This window comes from Nomascus leucogenys, chromosome 22a (genome assembly GCF_006542625.1).
Source record: "Nomascus leucogenys isolate Asia chromosome 22a, Asia_NLE_v1, whole genome shotgun sequence".
Classification (NCBI taxonomy): Eukaryota; Metazoa; Chordata; class Mammalia; order Primates; family Hylobatidae; genus Nomascus; species Nomascus leucogenys.
In genome coordinates this window covers 28,809,756-28,834,272 of record NC_044402.1, presented here as the reverse complement: position 1 = coordinate 28,834,272, position 24,517 = coordinate 28,809,756, and the positions used below count along the sequence as shown (strand labels likewise).

The 24,517-nt window shown below is 55.1% G+C and overlaps 1 protein-coding gene across 1 annotated transcript; it reads left to right on the top strand.

Annotated features, from left to right (window-relative positions):
• The first annotated feature begins 432 nt into the window (after positions 1–432).
• VASH1 (vasohibin 1) lies at positions 433–22,045 on the top strand. Its single transcript, XM_003260792.4, has 7 exons — positions 433–2,098; positions 8,919–9,007; positions 10,143–10,199; positions 12,086–12,160; positions 14,933–15,314; positions 17,003–17,115; positions 17,985–22,045. The coding sequence occupies exons 1-7, from the start codon at positions 1,790–1,792 to the stop codon at positions 18,055–18,057; spliced, it is 1,098 nt and encodes a 365-aa protein (XP_003260840.2). The 5' UTR covers positions 433–1,789; the 3' UTR covers positions 18,058–22,045.
• The last annotated feature ends 2,472 nt before the right edge of the window (positions 22,046–24,517 follow it).

The following is a 24,517-nucleotide window of genomic DNA, read 5'->3' as shown; positions in this document are numbered from 1 at the left end:
CTCTGCGCTCACTCACTGTGACCACCTCGGCTGAGATATGGCGAAACTGAGGCCTACAGAGGGAAGGGAACTGCTGAACGTCCCAAAGCAACACAGGCACTGAATCCGGTCTGGATTCTCAGTCTTCCAGGCCAGTGCTCTCGGTCCTACCGGCTGAGGGAATCTGCGAGGAATCCTTTTCAAGAAATTCCCGACCGCAGGAATTCCTTCTGCGCTAGGAATCTCCATGGAGTTTGCGCTCCCTTTGGCACGTTGAAAACGTCCTCCACAGATTGGCACCGGCTCCGCGGTGCCCTGACAGCTAGGTGAGGAGGGAGCGAATGCCCACCGGCGTCCTTGGGGTACCTTGGGGCAGAGGGACCGCCGCGGGGGGCGGAGGACTGGGCGCGAAGGCGCTGGCCCTTTAAGGGGGGGACGGAGCGCATGCGCGGCGCGGGCCGGAGTGGAGCCCGGTGGGCGGCTGGCGGGCAGGGGACGCGGTCGGCGGCAGCGGGGCCCAGGGGCGGCGGGGCTGCAGCAGCGGCGGCCCCAGCTTCGCCGAGCCGCGATCGGCTGGTGGGCTCCTCGTTGGCGGGCTCCGCGTTGGCTAGCTGCTCCCCAGGCACCAGCGCAGCCCGCGCTCGCCCGGCTTCATCACTCGCCTCCAGCTACATCCGCCGGCCGAGGCTGCGCGAGCCTCCGGGCTTGCGGTCCCCGCCCCGCGGTCCTTCCTCCACCCTCAGCCAGGGCAGCGGCAGCCCGAGCGAACAGCCACGGAGCATCCTCCGCCCGCCCCGGCCGCGCCACCGCCCATGCTGCAGCCAGTCCCAGGCAGCGACCCCGCGGCCGGAGCCCGCCGCTCGGTGACCTCAGCCTGGCCCCTGCGCGCCGCCCGGGCCGGTCCCGCTGAGCCGCGGGCCCCGTGCCCTGCGATGGCTCGGCTGGTGCAGCGCGACGCCAGGTGCCAGCCGTCCTCCCGCTGAGACGCGCCCGGCTGGGGACCGGCTGGGCCTCGGCGCTCGCAGCCTTCGCCTCCCCGCCGCGCCCGCTCCCTTTCTGGGGACTCCGCTGCTGTTTCTGGGGACGAGGGAACAGGGGGCCCAGACAAAGCCCACTTTGTGCGGGGAGTTGGCCGCGGGCGTGGAATGTGCGCGTCGGCGCGCGCCCCCTCCCCGCGCCCCGCCAGCTGCGAGTCTTGGCTCCCGGACTTGTCTCGTCGCGTCGGAGAAATCGCCCCCACCCAGCGCCGCTCTCCCGCCCGGGGGTCCTGGTTCGGAGCTCGCGCGGCCGGGAGTTGCCTCGGTCTTCCCTGGGGCGCGCGCAGATGTGAGCGTGCGAGAGTTGTGTAGGGGATTTTGTTCCCTCCGAAACTGAGACCGAGGGCGCCCAGTGGGCACCCGTGCCTTGACTCTGTCCTTTCTGCAGCCGCTGGTCCGAGCTGTCTGGCCTCAGTTTCCCTCCGACTTTTGTCCGCTCTGCCAGCCCTCACTGCTGCCAGTCATTGTTCTCGCAGTTAGATGGGGGTGCTTTGTGACGGCTGCCTAGTTGGGGTGTGTTCTCTTTATTCCGTTTTTCAAACAGAGCAAGGCCTCCAAGGCTGACCCCAGACAACCCACCCCCTCGAACCCCACTTCACCTTATTGCACTGATTTTTTTTATCAAGTAGTATTTTATTGTACGGGAGCCACGCCCTGATTTCTTAAAGGCGCCTTGCACTCTGGCCATGTGTTATCTCTGCAGCTGGTGTGTGGGAGGCCTCTTGTGAGCCACTTGTTTTCCCGCCTCCACCACCCCCCTCAAGGATTTAGGGATGCCAGGGGGGAAGAAGGTGGTTGGGGGTGGCAGCAGCGGTGCCGCTCCAACGTCCGCTGCAGCCACCGCCCCCTCTGGGGTCAGGCGTTTGGAGACCAGCGAAGGAGCCTCAGCCCAGAGAGATGAGGAGCCAGAAGAGGAAGGGGAAGAGGACCTGCGAGACGGAGGGGTCCCCTTCTTTGTCAACCGGGGTGGGCTACCTGTGGATGAGGCCACCTGGGAAAGGATGTGGAAACACGTGGCCAAGATCCACCCCGATGGAGAGAAGGTGGCGCAACGGATCCGTGGGGCCACAGACTTGCCCAAGGTGAGACACACGGGTCGGGGGTGATAGCATAGTCCGGGTTTTAGTGACCTTGGGGCTAAGAGTAAAGCCACACTCTCCTCCCACGGGGCAGAGGACCACTGGCTCGGTAAGATCTTTAAAATGCAGAGATACCATACCTGTCCAGGAGAACTTTCTGTCACTGCCATTCTAGGAGGGAGGTTCACATACCTTGTCTCCAGGAGGCCGTCCCCGCTGTCTTTTAAAATGCCCACGGTTTACAGGAGGGGACAGCAGCAGATGGAACTAACAAACACACTAGGATGGCTTGACGTCTCATTTGCTTGATGACACTTGCCAAGCCAGAGAACTGTGAGCAGACAAATGTAATGAATGACTAAGGAGATGCAGGGCTTCATATGTTGAGAAAATATTTTCGTGCATTATGTCATTGAATTCTCCCAACAGCCTTGTGACGTAAGTACAGTTTGGGTTCCCATTTTACAGATGAGAAAGCTGAAAACTCAAGTAGGAACTCAAGATCCCACAGCCAGTAAGTGGCAGAACTGAGATTCAATTTCAGGTCTTCAGGAGAAGGGGTGGGGGGTGTGGTGGAGGGAAGTGTCCAGGTCCTCTTCTCTGTTGGACACTAGATTCAAGGACATTAGAAGAGGTCTTATGGAGAAGCATAAAATGAAATAATTTTTCTGTGTTGGCTGTAACTCCTCCTCCATGACAGCTATCCTTCAGTTGTGTCACCAATGAAAGCAGAGGCTGTATCTCATTCATCTTTGTCTTCCCAAGGCCTCCTGTGTGCCTGGCACAGAACAAGCACTTGTGTGTGTGTTTGCTGAATGAAAGGGTATTTGAGAGTTTCTGTGCTGTACGCTGCTATATGGAAATACATGCCTGATATTTAAAGAAAAAAAAAAAAACATGATCAAGACTAGGAGGCACTTTGCCAAATGCAGAGGCCTGAAATCTCCAAAAAAGAGCCCTTTGGCCTGAATTCAGAGCCCAGTGCTTAGCCCTGCCTGCCCAGGTCAGAAGGAAGGGGGCTAGGAAGAATGGAAGTTAGTATGAATTAGACATGAGGACAAGTGGCCCGTTTTGTTTTTACCAAGTTATTGGTACAGCTATCAGGAAGTGTCTTCTGGGAAAAAGAGAATCAAAGGTTGAAGGTTAAAATACTGCCTAATGTTTCCAGAGGAAACAAAATGTAGATTGATTTGGAATGGCCGCATAAATGTGCTCTGCACTGACTTACTATTTATTTAGCTAATCCCCTAGAGTTGGATGTTGTTTCCAGTTTTATTCCTAAAATGAATACTATGGTGAACATTCTAAAATGTAAATTTGGGGGTTCATCTCTGATTATTTCCTTGGGAAAAATTCTGAAAGCAAAAGTATTGCATCAAAGGATATTGACATTGGTAGGAGTCATCTGCTTATCTATATGGCCTCTTCCACCTATTCGAGATGTAGTTTTCTTATCAATAAAATGAGGTTGATTGTGGGGAAGAAATGAGAGACTGTGTGTTAAAGTATTTGACAAACTGTAAAGCCCCAAAGCAGTACCTGGTTATTGGATATCAGTTACCTTTTTTTTTTTTTTTGAGACGGAGTCTCACTCTTTCCACCAGGCTGCAGTGCAGTGGCATGATCTTGGCTCACTGCAACCTCCACCTCCCTGGTTCTAGTGATTCTCCTGCCTCAGCCTCCTGAGTATCTGGGATTACAGGCACCTGCCACCACACCTGGCTAATTTTTGTATTTTTGGTAGAGATGGGGTTTCAACATTTTGGCCAGGCTGGTCTCAAACTCCAGACCTCAGGTAATCCACTCACCCCAGCCTCCCAGAGTGCTGGGATTACAGGCGTGAGCCACCACTCCTGGCCAGACATCCATCACCTTTACTCATGTGCTTTATCAAGCGGCAAGACTAGGTTTTGCTCAGATCATTTGTCCCGATGAGGCCAGAGTCACACCCTGCTCCCACATGAACAAGTTGGGCAGCTCTCCAGCCATCTTGCTTATGTCTAAATCAGGCCATGAAAGAGTGTGAATGGTTCCCTGCAGAACTGTCACCACTCCTGGGAACTAAAAAAAAATAGTGAGCTCACTAGTAACTGGTCTGTAATGTCATTTTGTCATCTTCAGTCCTCATGTACAGGAAAGACATGGATGAAGGAAGTCTAGGGGTGGGGACTGTGTTGTGATGGACCCCTAGACTTCCACCGCTAGGGTAGAAGGAATTTTGTGAGCAATTTGGAAAAATTTGAACTTCCCCCTCTTCAAACCACAGATCTCAAATAAATCGCATGAGTCTGCATGAGGTCCCTCCTCTACCTGGGCCCTGAGTAGAAAGGTACCCTTAGAGTCTGAGAGTGCAGTGGAGTCCAGGAGGCCTTGGAGAGAAGCAGCGTGGGTTGGGTGCCTGGGTGCCAGGGTGCCAGTGGCAGAGAGGGCTGACCCCGCCCTTACCATCTCTAGGGGCCATGCCACTGGAGCTGGCACAGGGGCATTCCCTACAGCGGCCACACCGTGTGGGGCTCAAGAAGTGTTTTGTTGGGACTGTACAATGCTTTAAAAGGCCACTTGAGCCAAAATTTAAAATTGGGAGATTTCTCACATAAAGATCCAGATTTTTGGCATCTTTTCAGAAAATAAGAAGACTTGGAAACACATGGGAATCTGCAGTCCCACGTGGCAGCTGTCAGCTGGGGCTGGGAAGTGAGTCCTACTCCCCCATCTTGCCACTGTCTCCACCATTCACCTACCAGGCCTGCCTGCCCCGTGTATGTTACTTGCCCGGCCCCTGCATGTGGTTGAGTCTGGGACCCCTGCAGGCTGGTGTCATAAAAGGAGAGCACTCTGGAGTCAAAGCTACCATGTTCAAATCCTTAATCTCCCGTAACTACTTATATGAGGAAGACAGGTAACCTTCTTATGCCTCAGTTTCCTCAGCTGTGAAACGGAGCTAATAGCAATGCCCATCAAGAGGATATTAGAGGAATTAATGATGCAAAGCATGTGATGCTTCATTAAGTGCCTCTAATAGATACCCAGTAATGAAGCAGGGAGTGAGTGTTCATCGACACCCCACTAGTGCTTTGGAGAAACAGCCTTTACAGGGATGATGCCAGTATGTTATAGGGCAACAATTTCTAGAAAGATCCCAAATCCAGCAACAGCTTAGGCTCCTTGATAAGAGTCTGTCCTTGATGTGTCAGGCTTCACCCCCTCTAAAAGCTTAGTGGCCACTGACCCCAGACCCAGTTGCTGAAGGTCTTTTATGGCTCAGGCCACAGAGCTCCTGCAGAATGGGAATTTGGACATCTCCTCTAGTTACTTATTATGACTCCAGAGTGCTTTCCTTTGATTTATTTATGAGGCAGAGTCTCGCTTGGTCACCTAGGATGGAATGCAGTGGCACAGTCATGGCTCACAGCAGCCTCTACCTTCTGGACTCAAGTGATCCTCCCACCTCAGCCTCCAGAGTAGCTGGGGCTACCGGTGTGCCCTACCATGCCTGGCTAATTTTTTTATTTTTTGGTTGAGATGGGGTCTCTCTATATTGCCCAGGCTGGTCTCAAACTCCTGGGCTCAAGCCATCCTCCCACCTCAGCCTCCCAAAGTGCTGGGATTACAGGCAGGAGCTACTACACCCACCTACTACTACATCTCCTCTAAAAGGGTAACGTTGCCGGGATCAGTATGTGTGGGGCACACTGATCATGATGACAGTGAACACGAATTAAGTCTGTGCTGTGTGCCAGACCCTGCTCTAAGGCCTCGACCTACAGCATCTCATTCCCGCTATAAGGCTGATTTTGTGTTGGTGCCCGCTTTACAAATGAAGTGTCTGAGGCACAGGGGAGGTCAGGAGCTTCACTAAAGTCACGACTAGGCCGGGTGCAGTGTAATCCCAGCACTTTGGGAGGTCGAGGCAGGTGGATCACTTGAGGTCAGGAGTTCAAGACCAGTCTGGCCAACGTGGTGAAACCCCATCTCTACTAAAAATACAAAAATTAGCTGGATGTGGTGGTACATGCCTGTGATCCTAACTACTCTGGAGGCTGAGGCAGGAGAATCACTTGAACCCGGGAGATGAGGGTTTCAGTGAGCCGAAGTTGTGCCACTGCACTCCAGCCTGGGCAACAGGGTGAAACGCTGTCTCAATAAATAAATAAAGTCACGACTGTAAATGGCAGAGCTGAATACCCATAGTGATGATCTAGTTGGAGACTCAGCCCTATTGCCCTCTAGGCCACACTTTTTGGGCACACACATCCAGTCGCAAGCTCTCCCCACCTCCCCCAGGCCTCATTGTGCTAGACTGAAATAGACCCCTCCAGTGAGAATGTCTCAGTAGAACTCAGGCCTAGGAGTTCCTGGAGCCGGGGGAATCCTTGGCCTTGGCTGTGGAGGAGGAGTGCTCCCTGGGGAGATCTGGTGGCTATACCACTCCCCCTTACCGTGCCCCACTTAAACCCACCGCTCAACAGTGAGGAAGTATTTCCTGACTCCTGTTTCGGAGGTGGGGGTGAGGGGCAAGACCTAAAATGGGCCTGGTCATTTGCATGTACAGAATCTTTCTTATTTGTGTTTGAGCGTACGAGTCTATGTGGGTCATGAACATTCAGACAAAAAGGTGTAGGTGCTGTGTGCAGTGCGGTGACATGAGTCAAGGAGCTAGCCTCGGTGATGGTGGCTTTAAGGTCCTGCCTCTGTATCCCCAGGTATTTTCTTGACTCTTCCTTCTCCCAGAGCAGCCAGCTCTTGGGTCCTTTGTCTGAACAGCAGGTGCCAGTGGTTTCGTGGGTACTGCCTGGCCCCGGCCCAGGCCTGGCTCTGGGTGAATGATCCAGTCCTGGGACTGTAGCTCCCTGTTTGCAGCTTCTTGTGGGAGGGTGTACTACAATCTTTATCCCAAGCTCCTCAAGGTCACTGGATCCCCACTTGTGCGTGGGGATGATCTGCCTGCTTCCCTGCCTGGCAGGGGCTGCCACCTGCAGAGATCAGGTGACTGGGTGGATGTGCCATGCTATTTAGAGTAAATTGCTAAGTAATTCCTCTAATTCCTCTTCCACCTCCCCACCCCTGTATCCTTGACATGGGGAGGCCAGGCCAGGCCCTGGGGCCCATTTGCCACAGAGTGGCCAGACAGGAAGAAGGGGGAGCCCCCCACCCCGGTTTTATCTTGCTGTTGACTGTAAGTGGTGGTGGCAATTTGGGGAGGGGGAGCAATGCGAAAGGGAAATGGCTCCCTCCAGACAGCGGTGTCAGCAGCTCAGGAGCCAGGGCAGCCAGTGCGGTTGCTAGGGACTCCCCAGACAGGAAGAAGACTGACGGGAGGGAGGGCAAGGAAGTGCAGGCGACGCTGTGGCCCTGGACCAGGGCCCCTTCCCTCCTGCGTCTCCACCCCTTAGAGTGAGGAGGTGTCTGTCAGACACTGTCCCGTGTGCCTGTGCCATCAGCAACACCCCAGACATGAGTGTGCAGTGATAACTGGAGTGTCACTTCCCTCCTTGTCAGAGCCCCAGCCCCTGCGGTCACATTATTTAAAAAGCTGGGCTGGCATCTCCACCGCTCAAGAGCCTCCCAAGGAAAGGAGGAAAAGAGCTTCCTCCTTCCCTCCTTACCCAGCCCTACCCCCTTCCCTTCACACGTGCCCCTGAGCACAGACTGTGACTCTCAGCAGCCCCGTTGGGTGGGTGGGCTCAGTGTGGCCTTGGAGGGCCAGGTGGAGGCTTGAGGGCAGGGGATGGGACCTCTCTATGTGGGGAGCCTTATAGCTACTGTGCTGGTGGCCAAGGGGGAGCCCTGAGGGGTGGGCCTTGTCCCTGGAAGTCTGGTTCTTCTACCCAAGGAAGTCTGTTGTGAAACCTCGGAGGACCCTAGCTGATGTATCTCTTGGCCTCCTCTGCCTCACTGACTTGTTGCAGCCAAACTGCCAGATCCAGGCTCCCCTGGCTGGAGAGGGGCCCATACTGGCATAATGGTCTCATTTCTGGAGACTGGAGGCTGAGAGAAGCCTGGGGGGTCAGCTGTTCCCCAGCAGCCTCCAGGCTCCCAGGCATCGGGAAGCACTGCCTATTCTCTCGTCCGCCATTTCTGGGCTGGGTGCCGGAAAGTACGTTCTGGGTAGGAAGACTGTCTGGGTACCTGGAAACCTGTACTGATTAGGTGTGGAGCTAGCAGGAAAGAGAAGACTTGGAGGAGGACCTGGGCCCTCTGTGCATGCCCCAGCCACAGAGCTACAGCAAGACCTGTTCCAAAATATGTCCTTCTGGCTTGCTACCGCTGACTGACTCCTTGACAGTTCAAGTTGGCGCTCTGGAAGGCATGGCAAATATGCCCATGATACTGGGTGGGTCCCCTACCAAAGATGCTCACCCCCCTCGGGACCACTCCCAAAGCCTGGGGCACCACCTGAGAAGACAGGACCCCGGATATACCAGCTTTGATCCGGCACTTGAACCAGAGCAAACTTCAAACCTAAAATAACCCCAATATTATATTCTTAAGTCTTGAAACTAATGAATATTTAAAATTTAAAACAGTCAGTGAATTAACCTATGTTTTTCTGAAGTTATTAAAGAAGCATCAAATTGGAACATCAACATACACTCTGAATGAGGAATGCTGTTAAGTCCCAGGAGGGAAGGAATGGCTGGGCTGGGGCCCTGGCAAGAGTCTTCGAATGAGGGGGTGCCAAGAAAGGAAGCTCAAGTGGGAGGGAGGGGAGGCTGTGCCTCCCCAGGGTGGGGCGCCTCTGGGGCCAGTCCTAGGTGTTTGGTGGACTGGAAGCTCCAGGGTGAGCCTCTTCTCGTGACCGGAGCTCTTTCTCTGTCCCCAGATCCCCATACCGAGTGTGCCTACGTTCCAGCCGTCTACACCTGTCCCTGAGCGCTTGGAAGCTGTGCAGCGCTACATCAGGGAGCTGCAGTATCCTCTCTGGTCAAGGGTCATGGCCACCTTCTGGCCGGTGTGGTGGGCCTTGTTTCCGGGCAGAGCTGGAGAGGTATCAGCAGAGCCGCCTCATTCCACAACACCAGGGCAGCCATTCACATGACATCTCTGTGCTCCCTGGTGCTGTGGGACACGGCGCGTATCCCTCCTGGGTGTCAGAGGAATTTTGTCTGATGAGTGCAGGGCCCACTCCGCACTCTCTGCCAACCGCCTCCCACTCCTGCCATGTGATGGAGTAAAGAGAGGAAAATGGGTCCTGAGTGACTTGCTGGTGGGGTGGCCAAGTCTAGATAGATCTCCTGCTCTGTTGTCCACCCAGCCCTAGCAGAGGGGGAGAGAGGGAGCTGCCTTGGTGCTTTTAAAAGTCTGGTTTTGAATAAAGGGAAAAATGGCAGAGAAAAAGGATTTTCTGCTCCAGAAGGTAACTTCGGGATGCTAGAATTTTCTCCTGCTTCTTCTCCTTTTTCTTCCCTGGCAGTAGGATGGTTGGCCAGCAGGGGAAGAGCTGGGCTCCCTGGGTCCAGATTCCTCTGTGTCCCTGCTCTGGGCCCTCTAGCCCCTGCGCCCTGCCCCAGAGCTGTGTGTCCTGGGTCCTCTCTCCCAGGCTTGTGGCTGCAGAGGTCAGAGATGGGAGAGCTAGGCATGGGTCCTGGGTCGGGGGAAGCCAGGCTGATGACTGCAAATCTGGTCCAGCTCCTCACTCTGCCAGTGGGGGAACCGGTCCAGTGAGGCAGGTGGCTGGCTCAGGAGCAAAAGGCTGAGTTGGACCCCCTACCCTAGCCTCCTCTCAGTTCCTGTGGCTTCTCAGCTGGTTGGAAGATGAAGTGCTGTAGGGAGCTGTTCCCAGCCACAGCCTCTTTCTGGCCCTCGCCGAACTGGCCGCCTGCTCCATGTCTCTTGTCCTAAGAAGAGAAGCCAGGGGAGAACAAGGGAGAAAGCCAAGGAAGGTGAGGGAGAGGGAAAGAGAAGGGGGTGTGAGGTGGGGAGAAGCATTCATGCTGTGCCCCCATCTCCCCTCCAGGAGACTTGGCTCTTGAGCTTCAGGATAGGCAGGGAGAGAGCGTCAACCTCCTTCAGGCCAAGATAGGAAGCCCTTAACCTGTGCCCACAGGTACAATCACACAGGGACACAGTTCTTTGAAATTAAGAAGAGCAGACCTCTGACAGGGTAAGTATGGGAGGGCCAGTCCTCTGCCCCAGGGCTGGCTTGGAGCCTCTTGAAAGCCCTGTAGTGCACCTTGGAGTGGAAGTTTATGGGGCAGTCAGGGACTCTTCTGAAGGAAGTCAGCCTTTGGGGGCAGGTGCCACCCTGGGGCCTTACAGATGTCATAAAGAGGAAAATCCGGCTGAGATGAACAGCCAGGGCTGCCTTGATGGAAAGGAAATCCCGGGTCCATGCTGAGCTAGAGGGTGGGAGAGCCACCCCCAGCTCTTGCCTTGGCCAGGAGAGGGGGTGGTCCTAGGTGGATCGCAGGTGAGCCTCAGATCTTTTGTTTTTTGGTGAGAGGTGGACCTTGCAGGAGAGAGCTCTCCCCCTTCTCTGTTCTGCGGCTGCTGCACTCCCCATTGCTGGTCCCCATTGCAGAGTACTTGCATGGTCACCCCATTTGTCTTACTCCATGGACTCTTTTCTGGGCATTGAGTAGAAGGCCCAGGGTCTGAGAACAGGGAGCTCCCTGGAGAGAATGTTGCATCTCTCACTTCCCATCCTGCCACCCCATGTGTAGCCCCCTGCCTGGATTCACTTCCCCTGGAAAGTTTCTGCCCATGAAGCCCCGAGGGCAGAGGAGAGTGAAGAGTGAATGCCACAGCTGGGTCTTAGGGGCTCAGCCCAAAGATGCCCACAGGCTTAAGACCCCTGGGCTTTAAAAATTCATGTGAATTGGCCAGGCACAGTGGCTCACACCTGTAATCCCAGCACTTCGGGAGGCCGAGGCGGGCGGATCATGAGGTCAGCAGTTTGAGACCAGCCTGGCCAACATGGTGAAACCCCGTCTCTACTAAAAATACAAAAATTAGCTGGGCGTGGTGATGGGCACCTGTAATCCCAGCTACTTGGGAGGCTGAGGCAGGAGAATCGTTTGAACCTGAGAGGTGGTGGTTACAGTGAGCCGAGATCACGCCACTGCACTCCAACCTGGGTGACAGGGCGAGACTCTATCTCAAAAAAAAAAAAAAAAAAAAAAAAATTTAATATGAATTTTACATCTTGCCCCACACATAATCTATGTTTGCTTCTTTGTGAAAATGCATTTAAATGGCTTATTAGCAAAATTACTTAATTACACCCTCTCCAAGGCCCTGGGTGGAGTCCACCCTCCCTATCCCCAAAGCTTTGCTCTTGTTGGCCTGTGGCTGCTGTGTGCTGGGGAACCACTCCAGCCTTACTTGGCATAGAGGAGTCTGGGTGCCCTCCTGGGCAAAGCCAGTGACCAGGCTGAATCCCCAGGCTGGGGACACAGGGAGGAACCAGGCCTCAGGGAAAGGCTGTCTTAAAATGGCCTGAATTCCAAGTTCAGGAGCAGATCTGTAGTCAGCAGGCAACTATCTGCCTAAGATCCCACATCCAGGCTCAGGCGGCTGCGGGGAGGCAGTTGCAGTCAATTAACAAGCTCCTGGGAGAAGCCATGGTTGGGTCAGGGGTGTCCACCGTGCTTCAGAAGGGAAGAGATCGATGCTGACGTCCCTCCTTCCCCCCACTGCCTCGCAGAAGGCCCCAGCCTGGTGGCTGGAGAGAAGTTGCCCCCAGCTTCTGCTGCCCTCCCCCAGAGCTCTTTGGAGCAAGAGCCAGGCGTGGGAGGTGGAAGTGAAAGGAGGGAAGAGCAGGGAGAGTGGGCCTTCTTCCTATCAGCAGTGGCCGCCTCTTTCCCACCCCCTCAGGCTCCAGACGTCCGTCGGGAGTGTGGAGGGAGGTGCTGGGCCTGAGCTGAGAGCAGCTTAGGGGGCAGCCTCTGTCCTTCTAGCATTTCTAGTCCACCCTGCCCCCTCCTTCTCACATTCCCCTGGAAGGGGCTGGAGGCGCTGTCCTTACTGACCTGCCTCCCTTTCCCACAGGCTGATGGACCTGGCCAAGGAAATGACCAAAGAGGCCCTGCCAATCAAATGCCTGGAAGCCGTGATCCTGGGAATGTATCCTTCCTCACCTGGAGGGGAGGGGTCCGGGCTTCTCTGGGCCTCAGCTTCCTGCTCTGAAAGTGAGGGTGGGGGAGGCTGAATGGGCTCCAGGGCTCTCCCATATGCAGTCATCTGCTTGTCCCCAAGATGGAGAAGCACCTCACTAAAGTGAAAGAGCCCCCACTAAAGTGAAAGAGCCCCCCTAAAGTGGAAGAGCCCCCCCAAAATGGAGGAGCCCCAAGGTCCCAGTACCCCACCCCTCAGTTGCTACCTTCCCAGGCTTACTGGAAAGCTCTTTTTTGAGTCACGTGGACACAGGGACCCTGTTTTCTGAACCCCAAATCAGGGCACAGTGTCTCACAAAGGCAGTTTACCATTTCCAAGAACTAGACAGTCTGGGAGGCACAGTTGGAATGCCCAGATGTTGGCATTTCTAGAACATGTTGATTTCTGGACGAGATATTAAAGCAAAACTGCCTTTAAAAAAAACCACAAACAAGGTTTTCCAGTCACACCCCCGCCTCCAACCCAAAGGGCAGAAGTGGGGCCTGTAGCTGAGTCACGAGGGTAGCCCTGGAGACAGACCAGCCACCAGGAGAGGCTGTCCTCCCCAGCCCCACAGTCAACAGCGGGAGAGGAGGAAGTGTTTATGGCTGGTTCTCCATCCTAACTGGTCAGTGCCTGAGCCCTGCCTTTTCTTCTCAGTCATTTTATTATTAAAAATGTCATAAATACACGTGAAACCTAGAACAACATCATGAACTCCCGTGCACCCATTACTCAGCTTCACCAACTCAAAGCTAATTCTGTTTCATCTCTTCCACCCTGCCCATATTCTTTACCAGCTTTTAAACATTTTGCCTGCGCCCCTGGGGTAGGCAGCCCACTGGGCTCAGTGCTGCAGAGGAGCACAGATTAGGTGGGAGCCAAGAGGGTGACAGGGAGGGGGTCTGATGGAACAGGAGTCCCATCTGAGGGCAGGTCCTAGGAGGACTGTGATCCAGGAGTCCATCCCCACCCCCCACACAGACATGCCTGCCTGAAGTTCACACAAAGAGGCTGCGGGTGCCCTTCTCTTCCCGCAGAGGTCTCGGAGGGAACTCCACTATGGCAGCCATTTGTTAACAGGGCAGGCCCATTTCTGGAGCCTGACATCCCTGCCCTGTTTATAGGGTTCTTTGCTAGGATAAGCCTGAGGCCACCCGAGAAATTCAGGCTGCAGGCAGTGCCTCCTTCATGTCTCCATGTTCACTTCTCCCTCAGGGGCCACACACCAAAGTGGAGGCTCCCACCCTCATAGGAGAGAGACGGGTCCCCTTCCCCAGGAGGACACAGAAGTCACTCCAGGCAGGGTCCTATGGTCTCGGAGCTTTTCAGGGGTCACCTAGTGGCTTGTGGGCAGGAAGAAAATGGGAACAGCCCCCATCTGGGTGAGGGGCTCCTTCTCAGTGTCCCCACAGCTCCCTCAGGCACAGCACGCGCCGTGGTTCTCACGTCTTGTCCTCGCCGCACTCTGAACCTCTGCAGGGCCAGGCTGTGCATTTCTCATCACTGTATCCTTGGTCACTTACAAGGAGTCAGGCTCAGTAAGCATTGGTGGAATGAGGGTAGCACTGGAGGGACCGTGGCATAATGTCTCAACACAGACTTTGGGGTCAGGTTGACCTGGACTTGAATTGTGGCTGGGCTGCTGACTCACTGTGTGACCTCCAAGCAAGTTCCTTAACACCTCTGAGCCTGGGAGTCCTCCTCTGCAAAGGGGGATAGTGGCAGTGTGTAGAGTTGTTAGGGCAATGGGCCGAGCCGGTGCCGTGAGACACAGCACAGTGCCGGACATGGTGTCTGCTGCACGCTTCTGTCCATTCATCTCCTTCTACCCATTTGTTCAAGAACTTTCACTGAGTAACTGTTGTGTGCCCGGCTTGATGCTGGGCCCTGAAGAACATCACAGACAAGGGCCCTGTGCTTGGGAGGTTTGTATTCTAGTGGAGGAGACAAAATAAGCAAGTAAGGAAAAAGAAGCAGTAAACACTGGTCATGGTGAGAGTGCCGTGGAGGAGGTGGATGGTGGCGCAGGCTCAGCTTCAGTCCTGAGCAGGAGCCAGCTTTGGCAGGCAGGGGAAAGGCCAGTGTGAGAAACTCAGGTGGGAGGCCCCAGGGGCTGGAGAGGCGAGCAGGTGGGGCAGAGGTGTAGGAAGCGGGAGTGGGCCTGGGGCTGGCTGGGGGCACCTCCCAGGCCTCAGGAGTGCACGTGATTGTATTTGAAGGGCCACAGGCAGGGGTGTATGTGGATATGGGGAGAGGACAGGGTGAGGGTAAGAGAAGAGTGAACAGAACTGCCTGCATCTGTGAGGAAATCCACGTGTGAAGGAGAAACAAAACCCAGAAGCCGTGTCTGTGGCCTGTCTGTGTGTGCCAAGGTGTGGGATGGAGGATAAGGGAGTGAGGCAGGGGAGGCAAGGCCTCTCTTCCATCCTTGGGCCACTGGGCTCTGGAAAGCCCTGCAGTGTGGCACCAGCCCTGCTTGACTTTCGAGCGGTGGCCACAAATCCCTGGAAGCCCCGTGCCTATTCGAGGTTCCCTTTATTGAGCTCCTGCTGGATACCAGGCTCAATGCTAGATGGCAGGAATACCAGGAGGAGACGCCAGGCGTATGGAGATGAGCAGGAGTGGTGTCTGCACCCCGAGGCTGGCGGTGCGTGGACCCCGTGGCTCCCGGTCCCAGTCCCTCCCGGTGTGCTGGCCCCGTGCTTCTCCCGGCTCTTTCCTTAGCGGGGCACTGGCCAGTTACCTCACCAACAGCATGCCCACCCTGGAGCGCTTCCCCATCAGCTTCAAGACCTACTTCTCAGGGAACTACTTCCGCCACATCGTGCTGGGGGTGAACTTCGCGGGCCGCTACGGTGCGCTGGGGATGAGCCGGCGCGAGGACCTGATGTACAAGCCACCCGCCTTCCGCACGCTCAGCGAGCTTGTGCTGGACTTCGAGGCCGCCTACGGCCGCTGCTGGCACGTGCTCAAGAAGGTGAAGCTGGGCCAGAGCGTGTCACACGACCCGCACAGCGTGGAGCAGATCGAGTGGAAACACTCGGTGCTGGACGTGGAGCGCCTGGGCCGCGATGACTTCCGCAAAGAGCTGGAGCGCCACGCCCGCGATATGCGGCTCAAGGTCTGCCCGCCTTGCACACCCTCGCCCCCTCCCCCGCCCCAGCAGATGCGATGTGAGGATTGAGAGGACTGGGGAGCTTCTCAGAGGACTGGGGTGCTGGGGCCTTGCTTAGTGGTCGTTATCGTTCAGGTGGTCCCCTGGGGTGGGCAGACCAGGACGGCTGCGGAGGGAGGAGGTGGGTGGGCTGGGTTTGGATGGTGGTAGGTGTTGGACACGTGGAGACGGGGGCTTTGCTGTCAAGGTCATGGTGGGGAATCACGGCCTGTCTGGAGGGTGTGGTCGGGTGCTGTGATGGGCCGCCTCCCTACTCTTCCTGTAACGCATGCTGACTCTGCCCCTCAACCCTAGCAACCATTAAAGGACTAGGGGGTGGTCAGAAGAAAGGGAAGTCAGACCATGTGGAAGACAATGAGGGCAGTGTTCCTTCTTCCTCTTCCCACCCACACTTGAGCAGGAGGTGATAGGGAGTTGGGCTGGGGGCTGTTGTACCCAAAACAGCTGGGCTGAGCTGTTGAGCCCTAGAGCCTGTCAGCGGGCAGAATTCTGACCTCTGCCTGGGTTCTCCTGGGGCTGCCAGGGCCCCCTGCTGGGTATCCCCATAGCTCAGTCACTGCTGCACTGTGACTGCCCCTCCAGGCAGCCTGGAGCCTCCGCCTCAACCACCGACCTCTGCACTCCCAAGTGCACTGCTTCTCTTGACAGCCCTGGGAGGCCAGCAGGCAGTAGGTGGTAGCTCCATTTTCAGGGTTGGAAGCCCAGAGTCTTGCTCGCAGGCAGTGAGAGGCAGATTGGACTGGAGCTCAGCCTCCTGATGGGGTGATGGGGAACCCAGGTGTGTTGCAGGTGCCTGCAGGTGTCCTGGCAGGGGTTTGTAAGAGCTACGGCTGCCCTAGCCATTGCCAGCCCTAGGCCAAGATCTCCTGGGGTGACAGTGCCTTCCCCTAGGGCAGAGGCAGGCTGCAGCCAACCCTGCGTTAGACAGGGGCTGCTCTCTTCTGCCCCTGAGCTGCCGCTCCCCACCTAGCTCTGGGTCCCCCAGCACCCTGGCTCTTGCTGCTCAGTTTGCTATTGTGTCTTTAAGGCATCAGATTGGATCTAGGCTGAGAGCCAATAGTTACCTAGTGTTTAGAGCTGCAATGGATTCCCGGCCTATTCAGTGCTAAACACTCCCCTGTTACTTGCCCCTCTCCAGCACTCCCATGTTTTGAAAACTCAAGTCAAGCTGACGGTGCCATATAAAGGATGACTCTTTTGTTTTTCTCATTTTTTTCTTAAGCAGAGCTAAAGCTACCAGACTGACTTTTCAATGGCTGGAGATAACCAGCATCACCCTTGGGGTGAGTGGGATCTCAGCCCCAAGTTCAGCATGGGCTGCTCCCACAACTGGCACGTTTACCTGGCCTTTGTTGGGGACTTTCTGCAATATTATGGTATCTCAGTGATTTCCCCCACTTCCACTCTGCCTTCAAGAGCCCGCAGGGATTGGACAGCCCCATGGAGGAACTCCTGCCCTGGCAGCTTTAGTGCCTGGGAAATAGGTTGGGAAAGATCCAGACAGGGAAGAGCCATGCTTGAGGTTCCCCGGGCCTTCCCCAGGGCAGCCTCCAGGGATCTGTGGCTCCTGGAAGGGGAGGTTGGGCTCCAGGGCAGCCCTGGAGTGATGCTGTTGCTTCCTCCTCTGCACCTAGATTGGCAAAGGGACGGGCCCTCCCTCTCCCACCAAGGACCGGAAGAAGGATGTTTCTTCCCCGCAGCGGGCCCAGTCCAGCCCCCACCGCAGGAACAGCCGCAGTGAAAGACGGTGAGAGAGGGATCATGCTTGGGTGGGTCCAAAGAGGGTTTTTTTCCTTTCCTCTCATCGTGTGGGTCCCTCTTTTTCTGTATCTCTCTCCCACCCTTCTCTTTCACTCCCACCCAAGGGAGGTGGCTTGGGATGGTGGGTTTAGAGGTTTGTGTATTGACATTTCCCACAGCAAGGCAGTTCTACTTCCCCAGAGAAACCAAACTCTGCTAGCCCACTAGTCTGAGTGTGGGTTATGTGAGAGAAAAGGTGGAAAGGATGGGGCCCCTGCAAGGCAGTGAGCCTCCCAGGAATGTCATGGGGGAGGGCCTGAATATTAGATGGCTTTGAACATAACTTTGCCCCCCACCCAAGAGTTTGGTTTTTGTCTGTATCTAGGTAGCAAGAACAAGCCATTGAAATACCAGCTATCCTCCTCTGATTTCAGCCCCTACACATCACTCTGACTCTTGCTTTAAATGTAATTGTCATTCAGGAGCCACCTCTCTGGTATGAATTCAGGGGTGGGGTACTAAGCAGGCCTCTGGCACCAAAATATCCATCATCTGTGACTTTTATCTAAGAGGCTTTTGTAGATGACAGATTACCCTCAGAGAGATTTATACTTTAAGCTGTTACCTACCAACTGCAGCCAGATTAGCCAGCCTCCAGCAGAGAGAAAGCCGGTGAGAGCGAGCCGGGGCTATATTCAGACAGCACAGGCGGGCCAGGTGTACAGAAACACACTTCCATACGCACTGTGCTGTGCGTTGGAGGGCCACTTGGAGAATGTGGTGGGGAAGCCACCAGGCAGCCGCTGCTGGCTCCCCAACGCCATCTCCCTAAGAGACCACTCACTGTCCTCCCGCTCTGCTCTCTTTCTCCCACAGGCCCTCGGGTGACAAGAAGCCTTCCGAGCCCAAAGCCATGCCAGACCTCAACGGGTACCAGATCCGGGTCTGAGGCGGATGCCAGCACCCCAGGCCCCACCCACTCCTGGGGGCCAGGATCCACCTGCTGGAACCAGCCTCATGCATGGGGAAGGCGGGGCTGGTGACAAGGCAGGGCAAGAGGCTGCAGGAAGAGTGTGTTCCAGCTCAGCCCCCCAACCTGTTCTCGCTCCCACTGAGCCAAGCCCCCTAACTTTGGGCCTATAGGCCATTAGTATTTTATTTGGAGTTTTTAACTCTACAACTGAAGTTTAAGGTATTTGGGGAAAACTTAGTCCAAATGGATCTGCTGATGGTGGGAAGGCCAGTGCTTAACAGATCCATGTGCCATGGGGCCAGGTGAGGGAAATTGCTGGTTCTGCTGGTGCCTCTGCCCCTGGCTTCTCTCTGGGAGTTGGGTGCATCCTATCAGTGGGAAATTTCCCTGCCTTACCAGGCCTGTGGTGGGGGGTGGGGGTGGGGTGGAGATGTTTCTCCAGTTCTGCCTGCCCTGGCAGAATCTTGACCCAGGGAAAGGGAAGCAGGGTAGGAGTCCTTCTGAGAAAGGTCTGTGTAGCCAATTAACCAGGAGCTTGGCACAGGCCACATCTGCCCCAAGAGCATGAGCTTGTGGCCCAGGAGAGCCTTCAGGTTCTTGAGGCCCCCGTGGGCAGTGCTGTGTGGGCAGAGGAGGGGTGATAGGAGAGCCCAGGGAAGGACCTCTGGGCAAAAAGTTCCCAGGCCCTAACTGCGTCTAGTTGCTCAGTCCCAGCTCTGCCTGTTGCTCTAGCCCACAGGCTCCCTGCGGAGGGTCTGGGCTTGGTGGAGGACCCAGAATGGCACTGAGGCCAGCATGGCTGTGGGAGTTGAGCAAACCCTGGGTGCCAGTCCAGGAGCTGTGGCTGGACATGGGGTGATGGGGCGGGATGCTTGGGCCTGGGTCTCTCCCCTGGCAGTGCCAGGAGCCCTTGCTGGAGAAACCAAGACCAGACTAGGATGCTTGTGCCCCAGGCCTGCCTTCCATCCTTTAACAGCCCATCTTGGCTTGGGGTTGCAATGACGGCTGGGCCAGTCACTTGTGGCAGGGCATCACGGCCCTGGCAGGGAAGAACCTAGGCACCTGGGGTTGTCCCCAGCCTGCCTGTCAGCATGAGATACCCGGTGGGAAAGTGAGAGGATGCGGAGAGGTTGGCAGAGCCGGGGGTAGGTTCTGGAGGCTCAAGCAACAAGGAGGTGCAGGGAAAGGGTGCAGTGCAGCCACTGAGGAGGGACAGCTGGGAACTGGGGGATGCAAGTGAGAAAGGGATGTGGGGGAGAGTTTAGGATCAGGCTGCTTGAGGAGTAATGGGTTGCCTACAGCAAAGACTAGATGGCTGTTTGTCAGGAGGCGGTAGAAAGGTAGAAAGGATTTGGATTATGGAAGGGTAAATGGATGAGATGACCATCAAGGTTTTGTTTTACTGAGAGGCTGTAAGTCCGCCAGGGGCAGCTGTCAGTAAGGCTGCAGAAGGGCTGGGGGGCTACATAAGGAAGATCAGAACTAGGGTTGTAAACTCAAATGACGAGCAAACAGTGAGAAGGAGGGCTAAAGGGCTGTGTGGGGACTGTGGTTACCTGAAGAGGGCACACCCTGTTAAAGGGGCCGCAGCTGCTCAGCTGTTCTTAACAGTGCCGGCCCTCTGTTACCAGATTGTCTGCTTTGTCAGAGGCCAGAATTCTGACTTTTTATGTGAAATAGGATTTCTAAATGCTGGTGATCACTTCAAAAAAACTTAAAAACCCAATACTGGCAAAAGAGGACGCCAGTTTGCAATCCCTGAAGGAGAGCTCGTGCTAGGGAGAAGTCCACCAACATGCTTTGAGGTGGGCTGTAGGAAAGTCCTGTTTCTCAGAGCTGGGCTGGGCTGGGGTAGGATCCTTGCAGCTGGGGAGGAGGAAAAGCCACTGAGTCCCCTCCCAGAGCGGGACAAACCAGAGGCCCTTTGCAGTTGCTGGGTCACCAGCAGGGGTGGCATGGAGTACAGACAGTGTAGCTCTTGGCCTGCCAGGGACACGGATGGTGCCTTCGAAGCAAAGAAAAGAGGAAGGGAAGGCAGAGCCAGGGATGCCTTTGCTGATGAGAGTGCCTGTCAGGGAAGGCGCCATAGGCTGGCAGCTCTTCAAACCAGCAGTGCTTGACTGAGAGCCAGATCCAGCATGGCCCGGCCAGAGGCACCCTGGGAGGCCAGCTGGTCAGTCCCTTGCCTCCCCAAGTTCCTCCTGGGGTCAATGAGCCCTGGGAGGATGCCTAACCTAACTCCAGCCAGACTAATAGGGTCATGGTGACCCCTGACTCACCATCCCATCCCAGCTTTCAGGGAGTGGGGGTAGTGTGGTCTCCATGGTCCTACTATGCCTAAGAAGAGATGGCTCACCTTGGGAGGTGCCAGGCTGAAACTAGGTCCTTTCTGGGTCTGGATGCTGCCGCTCTTGAGCAGGGGCGTGGCCTCAGCCGCCTCTGGGAGCTTCCCGGGAATGACAGGGTTTGAGGGGAGTAGATATGAGAGGGAGCTGCTCCTGGTTCTGGAGTCTTAGGAGGTTCTATCCTTTCCCAGAGCCCTCCATGGAGAAAACAGCAAAATGAAGCCCTTACCTGCTTGCTGTCTGCAAGGGAGGGAGCCGAGCCCCAGCTGATAATCCCCCAGCACTCACCCTTCCTGAGCTGAGACTTCAGGGCTGTGGAGACCAGCACAGGACATAGTGGTGCTTTTTAAATTTATTTTTAACTGTTTCTCATATGTAGCAATCCCTCCTCCCCTCTGGGTGTGTTTACACAGGCTCTGCTCTGGGGGCTGGCCTGGCTGTGAGGTTTCTGGGGAGGCAGAGAGGCAGGGACTTTGGGGCCTTAGTCACACCATCCATGGTATCACCTCATCTCACTTCCTGTGAGGGACAGGGCCTGGCTGGTGTGACCCCAGCTCCCCCCAGTTCAGGACTGTCTTCCAGCTCCTTTGCCCCTGGAGGTGGGGGCTGCTGGCTGAGGAGGGGTCAAGGTGAGTTCCAAGAAAGCTACCTGTGGAAAATGGACCAGGGTTGGGGGGTGATTGCAAAGTCTCCCCAAAGCCTGGCTCCTCATGCTCAGTGCCAGGGGCAGAACACTGGGGAGCCAGGTGTAGAGAGCCTTCCTGTCATAACTGCCAGTCCTCTTCCTCCAAGGCCTCTGCACATTCTCATGTTCCCCTCACCCATCATGCCAGCCACCCCTGTCCCTCTTCTGGCAGGGCCAAGTTGGGGACAGCAGCAGCCCTCTGGCCTTGGGATGCGAAGATAAAGCAAGCCTAGGGCCAGGGTTTGGGGAGCAGAGAGAGCCAAGAAGTTGACCACGTGTGATTTCCAGCCCTTCCCGCTGGGACTTGACTTCCTGGGTCAAGGAGTCAGTCTCATTCTGGCTGGTGGAGTGCCCAGGGGCCTGTGAATGTGTGCGCCCGTTTTTCCTGCCTGGAATGTTTTCTGGCTCAGCTGCAGCAACATCTGCAGGCCCAGTGTCTGCCCTGTGTCCCTGGGCTCGCTCCAAGTGCAGGGACATACATGCAGGGCCCAACATGATGATGGTGTGAAGGGCAGGAAACAGTCCTCTGAAGGAGTGGGAGGTGGGCAGTCTGCCCCTGCCAGGTACCATCGCCTCCTGCCAGCTTCCCTAGACCAGGCAGGGGTGCCATGGTGCTAGCTGCAAGTCCATCAGTATTGACCGTCTGGCTCCATCTTGGTCCTCCGGAGTCCCAAGTTTCCCTTTTTCATCAAATCTGATGAGAGAAGAAATATGGGTGTGTTTGGCCCACAGGGCCTGGTGGTGATGGACCTCCCCGCTCCCTCAAGCTCTGGATGGCTGCAGTGCTGTACTAGACTTTGTTCAGGCTGTTCTCATCTCAGTATTGCCCCTTCCTTTCACCTTCACACTTCATCTCATTCCTGTTGTCACTTTCCCCTGAAATGAATAAAGTCTCCCCAGCTCCTACTGTGTGAGCTGGGCAGAAACCACAACACGTAAGCCTTGTCTCCTTTCCTTTGGGGCTGGGGCCCGAGCCCTCCCCCAGCCCAGCGGCATTAGCCCCATTGGCTCTGGGAAGAGCCTGACCTGAGGTGAGCCTGAAGCCAGGGAACAGGAAACCTCCCAGCCCCTGCAGTCACGATGAAACTTCTGGGGTCCCAGACTTTCTCAGCCTGCTGAAGCCACTCAGGCCTTGTTAACCCTGATCTGTAAGCAGCGCTTTCCCCTTCTCTTCACACAGTGGGCCTGGCCTCCAGAGGCTCAAGTTAGCTCCCAGGATGCATTCCAGGACCCTGCTCTTCCAGTCTCAGTCCGCAGCAGTCCATCAGGAGCAAAGGAGAAATGGGGCATGTTCTCCTGGGAGATGAGTGTAGCTCAGGAAACCATAGCAACCTTCTCATCACTATTGACATCCAGAAACCATGGTGTGGAAAACACTTCCAGGTCCCATCCATCACCCCCCATTCTTCCTCTCTCTTGTCCCTCCAGCTCTGGACCTCTTCCCACACTTTCAGACAAGCCCAAACAGTTGAAACCAGACTTGCACAGAAAATATCTTTTAGATTTCACAGCATATATCACCCATAACCTTTCCTGCCCTTGTCTCTGCTCTCCTTTCATTCAGTTTAAGGGTAAAACTCAGACCTGTGAGAGAGGAAACAGTGTAATTTCTTACTTTTCATCCCAGCCAGTCCCCACAAAATCATGGCTAGAAGTGTAGCTTCGCACTGCGAAGACCCCCTCATTTTCAGTGGTGTGGTAGTGACCAGGGGGAGGAGGAGGCATGGCAGCGGGAAAAGATGACCTGCAGGAATCCATAGACATCTGGGACTGTACACCAGTAAATAAAGGCAGTTTTCTTACAGGCTCCCTTAAATCCAGCTAAAGCATTACCCAAAAAAAGCACTTCAAAGTAACCAGAATTTGTGAATACCTTGCATTACACACCCTTTCATAGATGCAGTGTTGTAATTTTCATTTAAGTCCAGCTAATACGATACCAAGTAAAGGGCCTCAGGCTTCAACACGACAGGTTCATACACAGTGGGGCCCTCTGGCCTGCTCTTGTACAAATGAGGGGCTGGGTAAGTAAGTGCTGGGGTGAGAATCTATGTAATGAGTCACGTACGCTCTTTGTGGACACTGGCCATTTTCTTAGAAAGCAGAAGGAAATGTCATTGCAGACTCCTGGAGGATCAGAACCCAACCTGCTTGGGGGTGGAAGGGGTTACCTCATTTCCTGCTGTCCCATTCCTCAGGCTCACAGCATGCACCTGCCGAATTTAGGCACGTGACTAACTGGGTTAGACCTTTGGGTCCAGGTGGCCCTTCTCAGAGGCCTGACGATGAAGGGGTTGAAGCTCTGCTGCCCCATTTACCAGGAGCTGGCATTTGGACCACTACCGTGGAGGTAGTGACAGGAAGCAGTCATACCAAGAATCAAGCAGAATGGCCCAGAAGCAGGCTGCCTGTAACCCTTAGTGTCTACCAGCAGGGTGAGGGGACCAGCTGTTGAGGCCTGGCAGAAGATGAGGAGAGGCCACATCAGGTCAGCTGGCAGGTCACCTCTCTGAGCCCAGTCCAAATGACAATGTGCACACAGATATACAAACTTTTTCCAACCCTGAGCCTGAAAGGACTTGGTTGTTGGAAGCACAAAACCTCCAAGAATTTTAAGTGTCGGCTCTGCTCACCTCTCCACAGCGAGCTGAGGCTTCAGGCCTTAGGGTCATAGGAACTGACTGGGGATAGGACAGAAGTGCAGAGTTCCCTCCACAACCCATGAAGTCCACATTCTCTTGCTTCCAGCAGATCTGCACCCTCACCACCATGCTGCCATCTGGCTGGCCCATACCTGGAACAGTCTTGTCTAGCACATTTGCTCAGGAGTTAGAGGGGATGGACCAGAGTGATGGGAGCCCAGGGCTGCAGGGCAGCTCCCCCTGGTGGAACCTAGAGGTGGCCCCTCCCACTCCTGGGAGAAGAGAAGCCACACTGTGCATTACGCAGACAGTCAAAACACAACCCTCCAATAGAGGGCGGAATGGGGTTACCAGAGGCTGGGAAAGGCAGGGGAGGAGAATGAAGAGCAGGTGGGTGGTACAAAAATACGGTGAGAAGGACTAAGTTCTAGTATTTGATAGTACAGTAGGGAGACTATAGTTAACAATTTATTGTATATTTCAAAATAGCTAGAAGAATTGGAATGTTCCCAGCACAAGGAAAAGATAAATGCTTGAGGTGATAAATGTCCTTAAATATCCTGACTGGTCATTACACTTTGTATGCATGTATCAAAATATCACATGCAGCCCCAAAATATGTACAACTATCACATGTCAATTTTAAAAAGGAAAAACAAAACAACCAGAACATTCCTCTAGTTAGTAGCTACAGCAGGGCAGGAAATGGAGAGAAAAACAAAACAAAAAAAGCAGCAGCCTCCTCACTGGCCATTTCCCTTCTT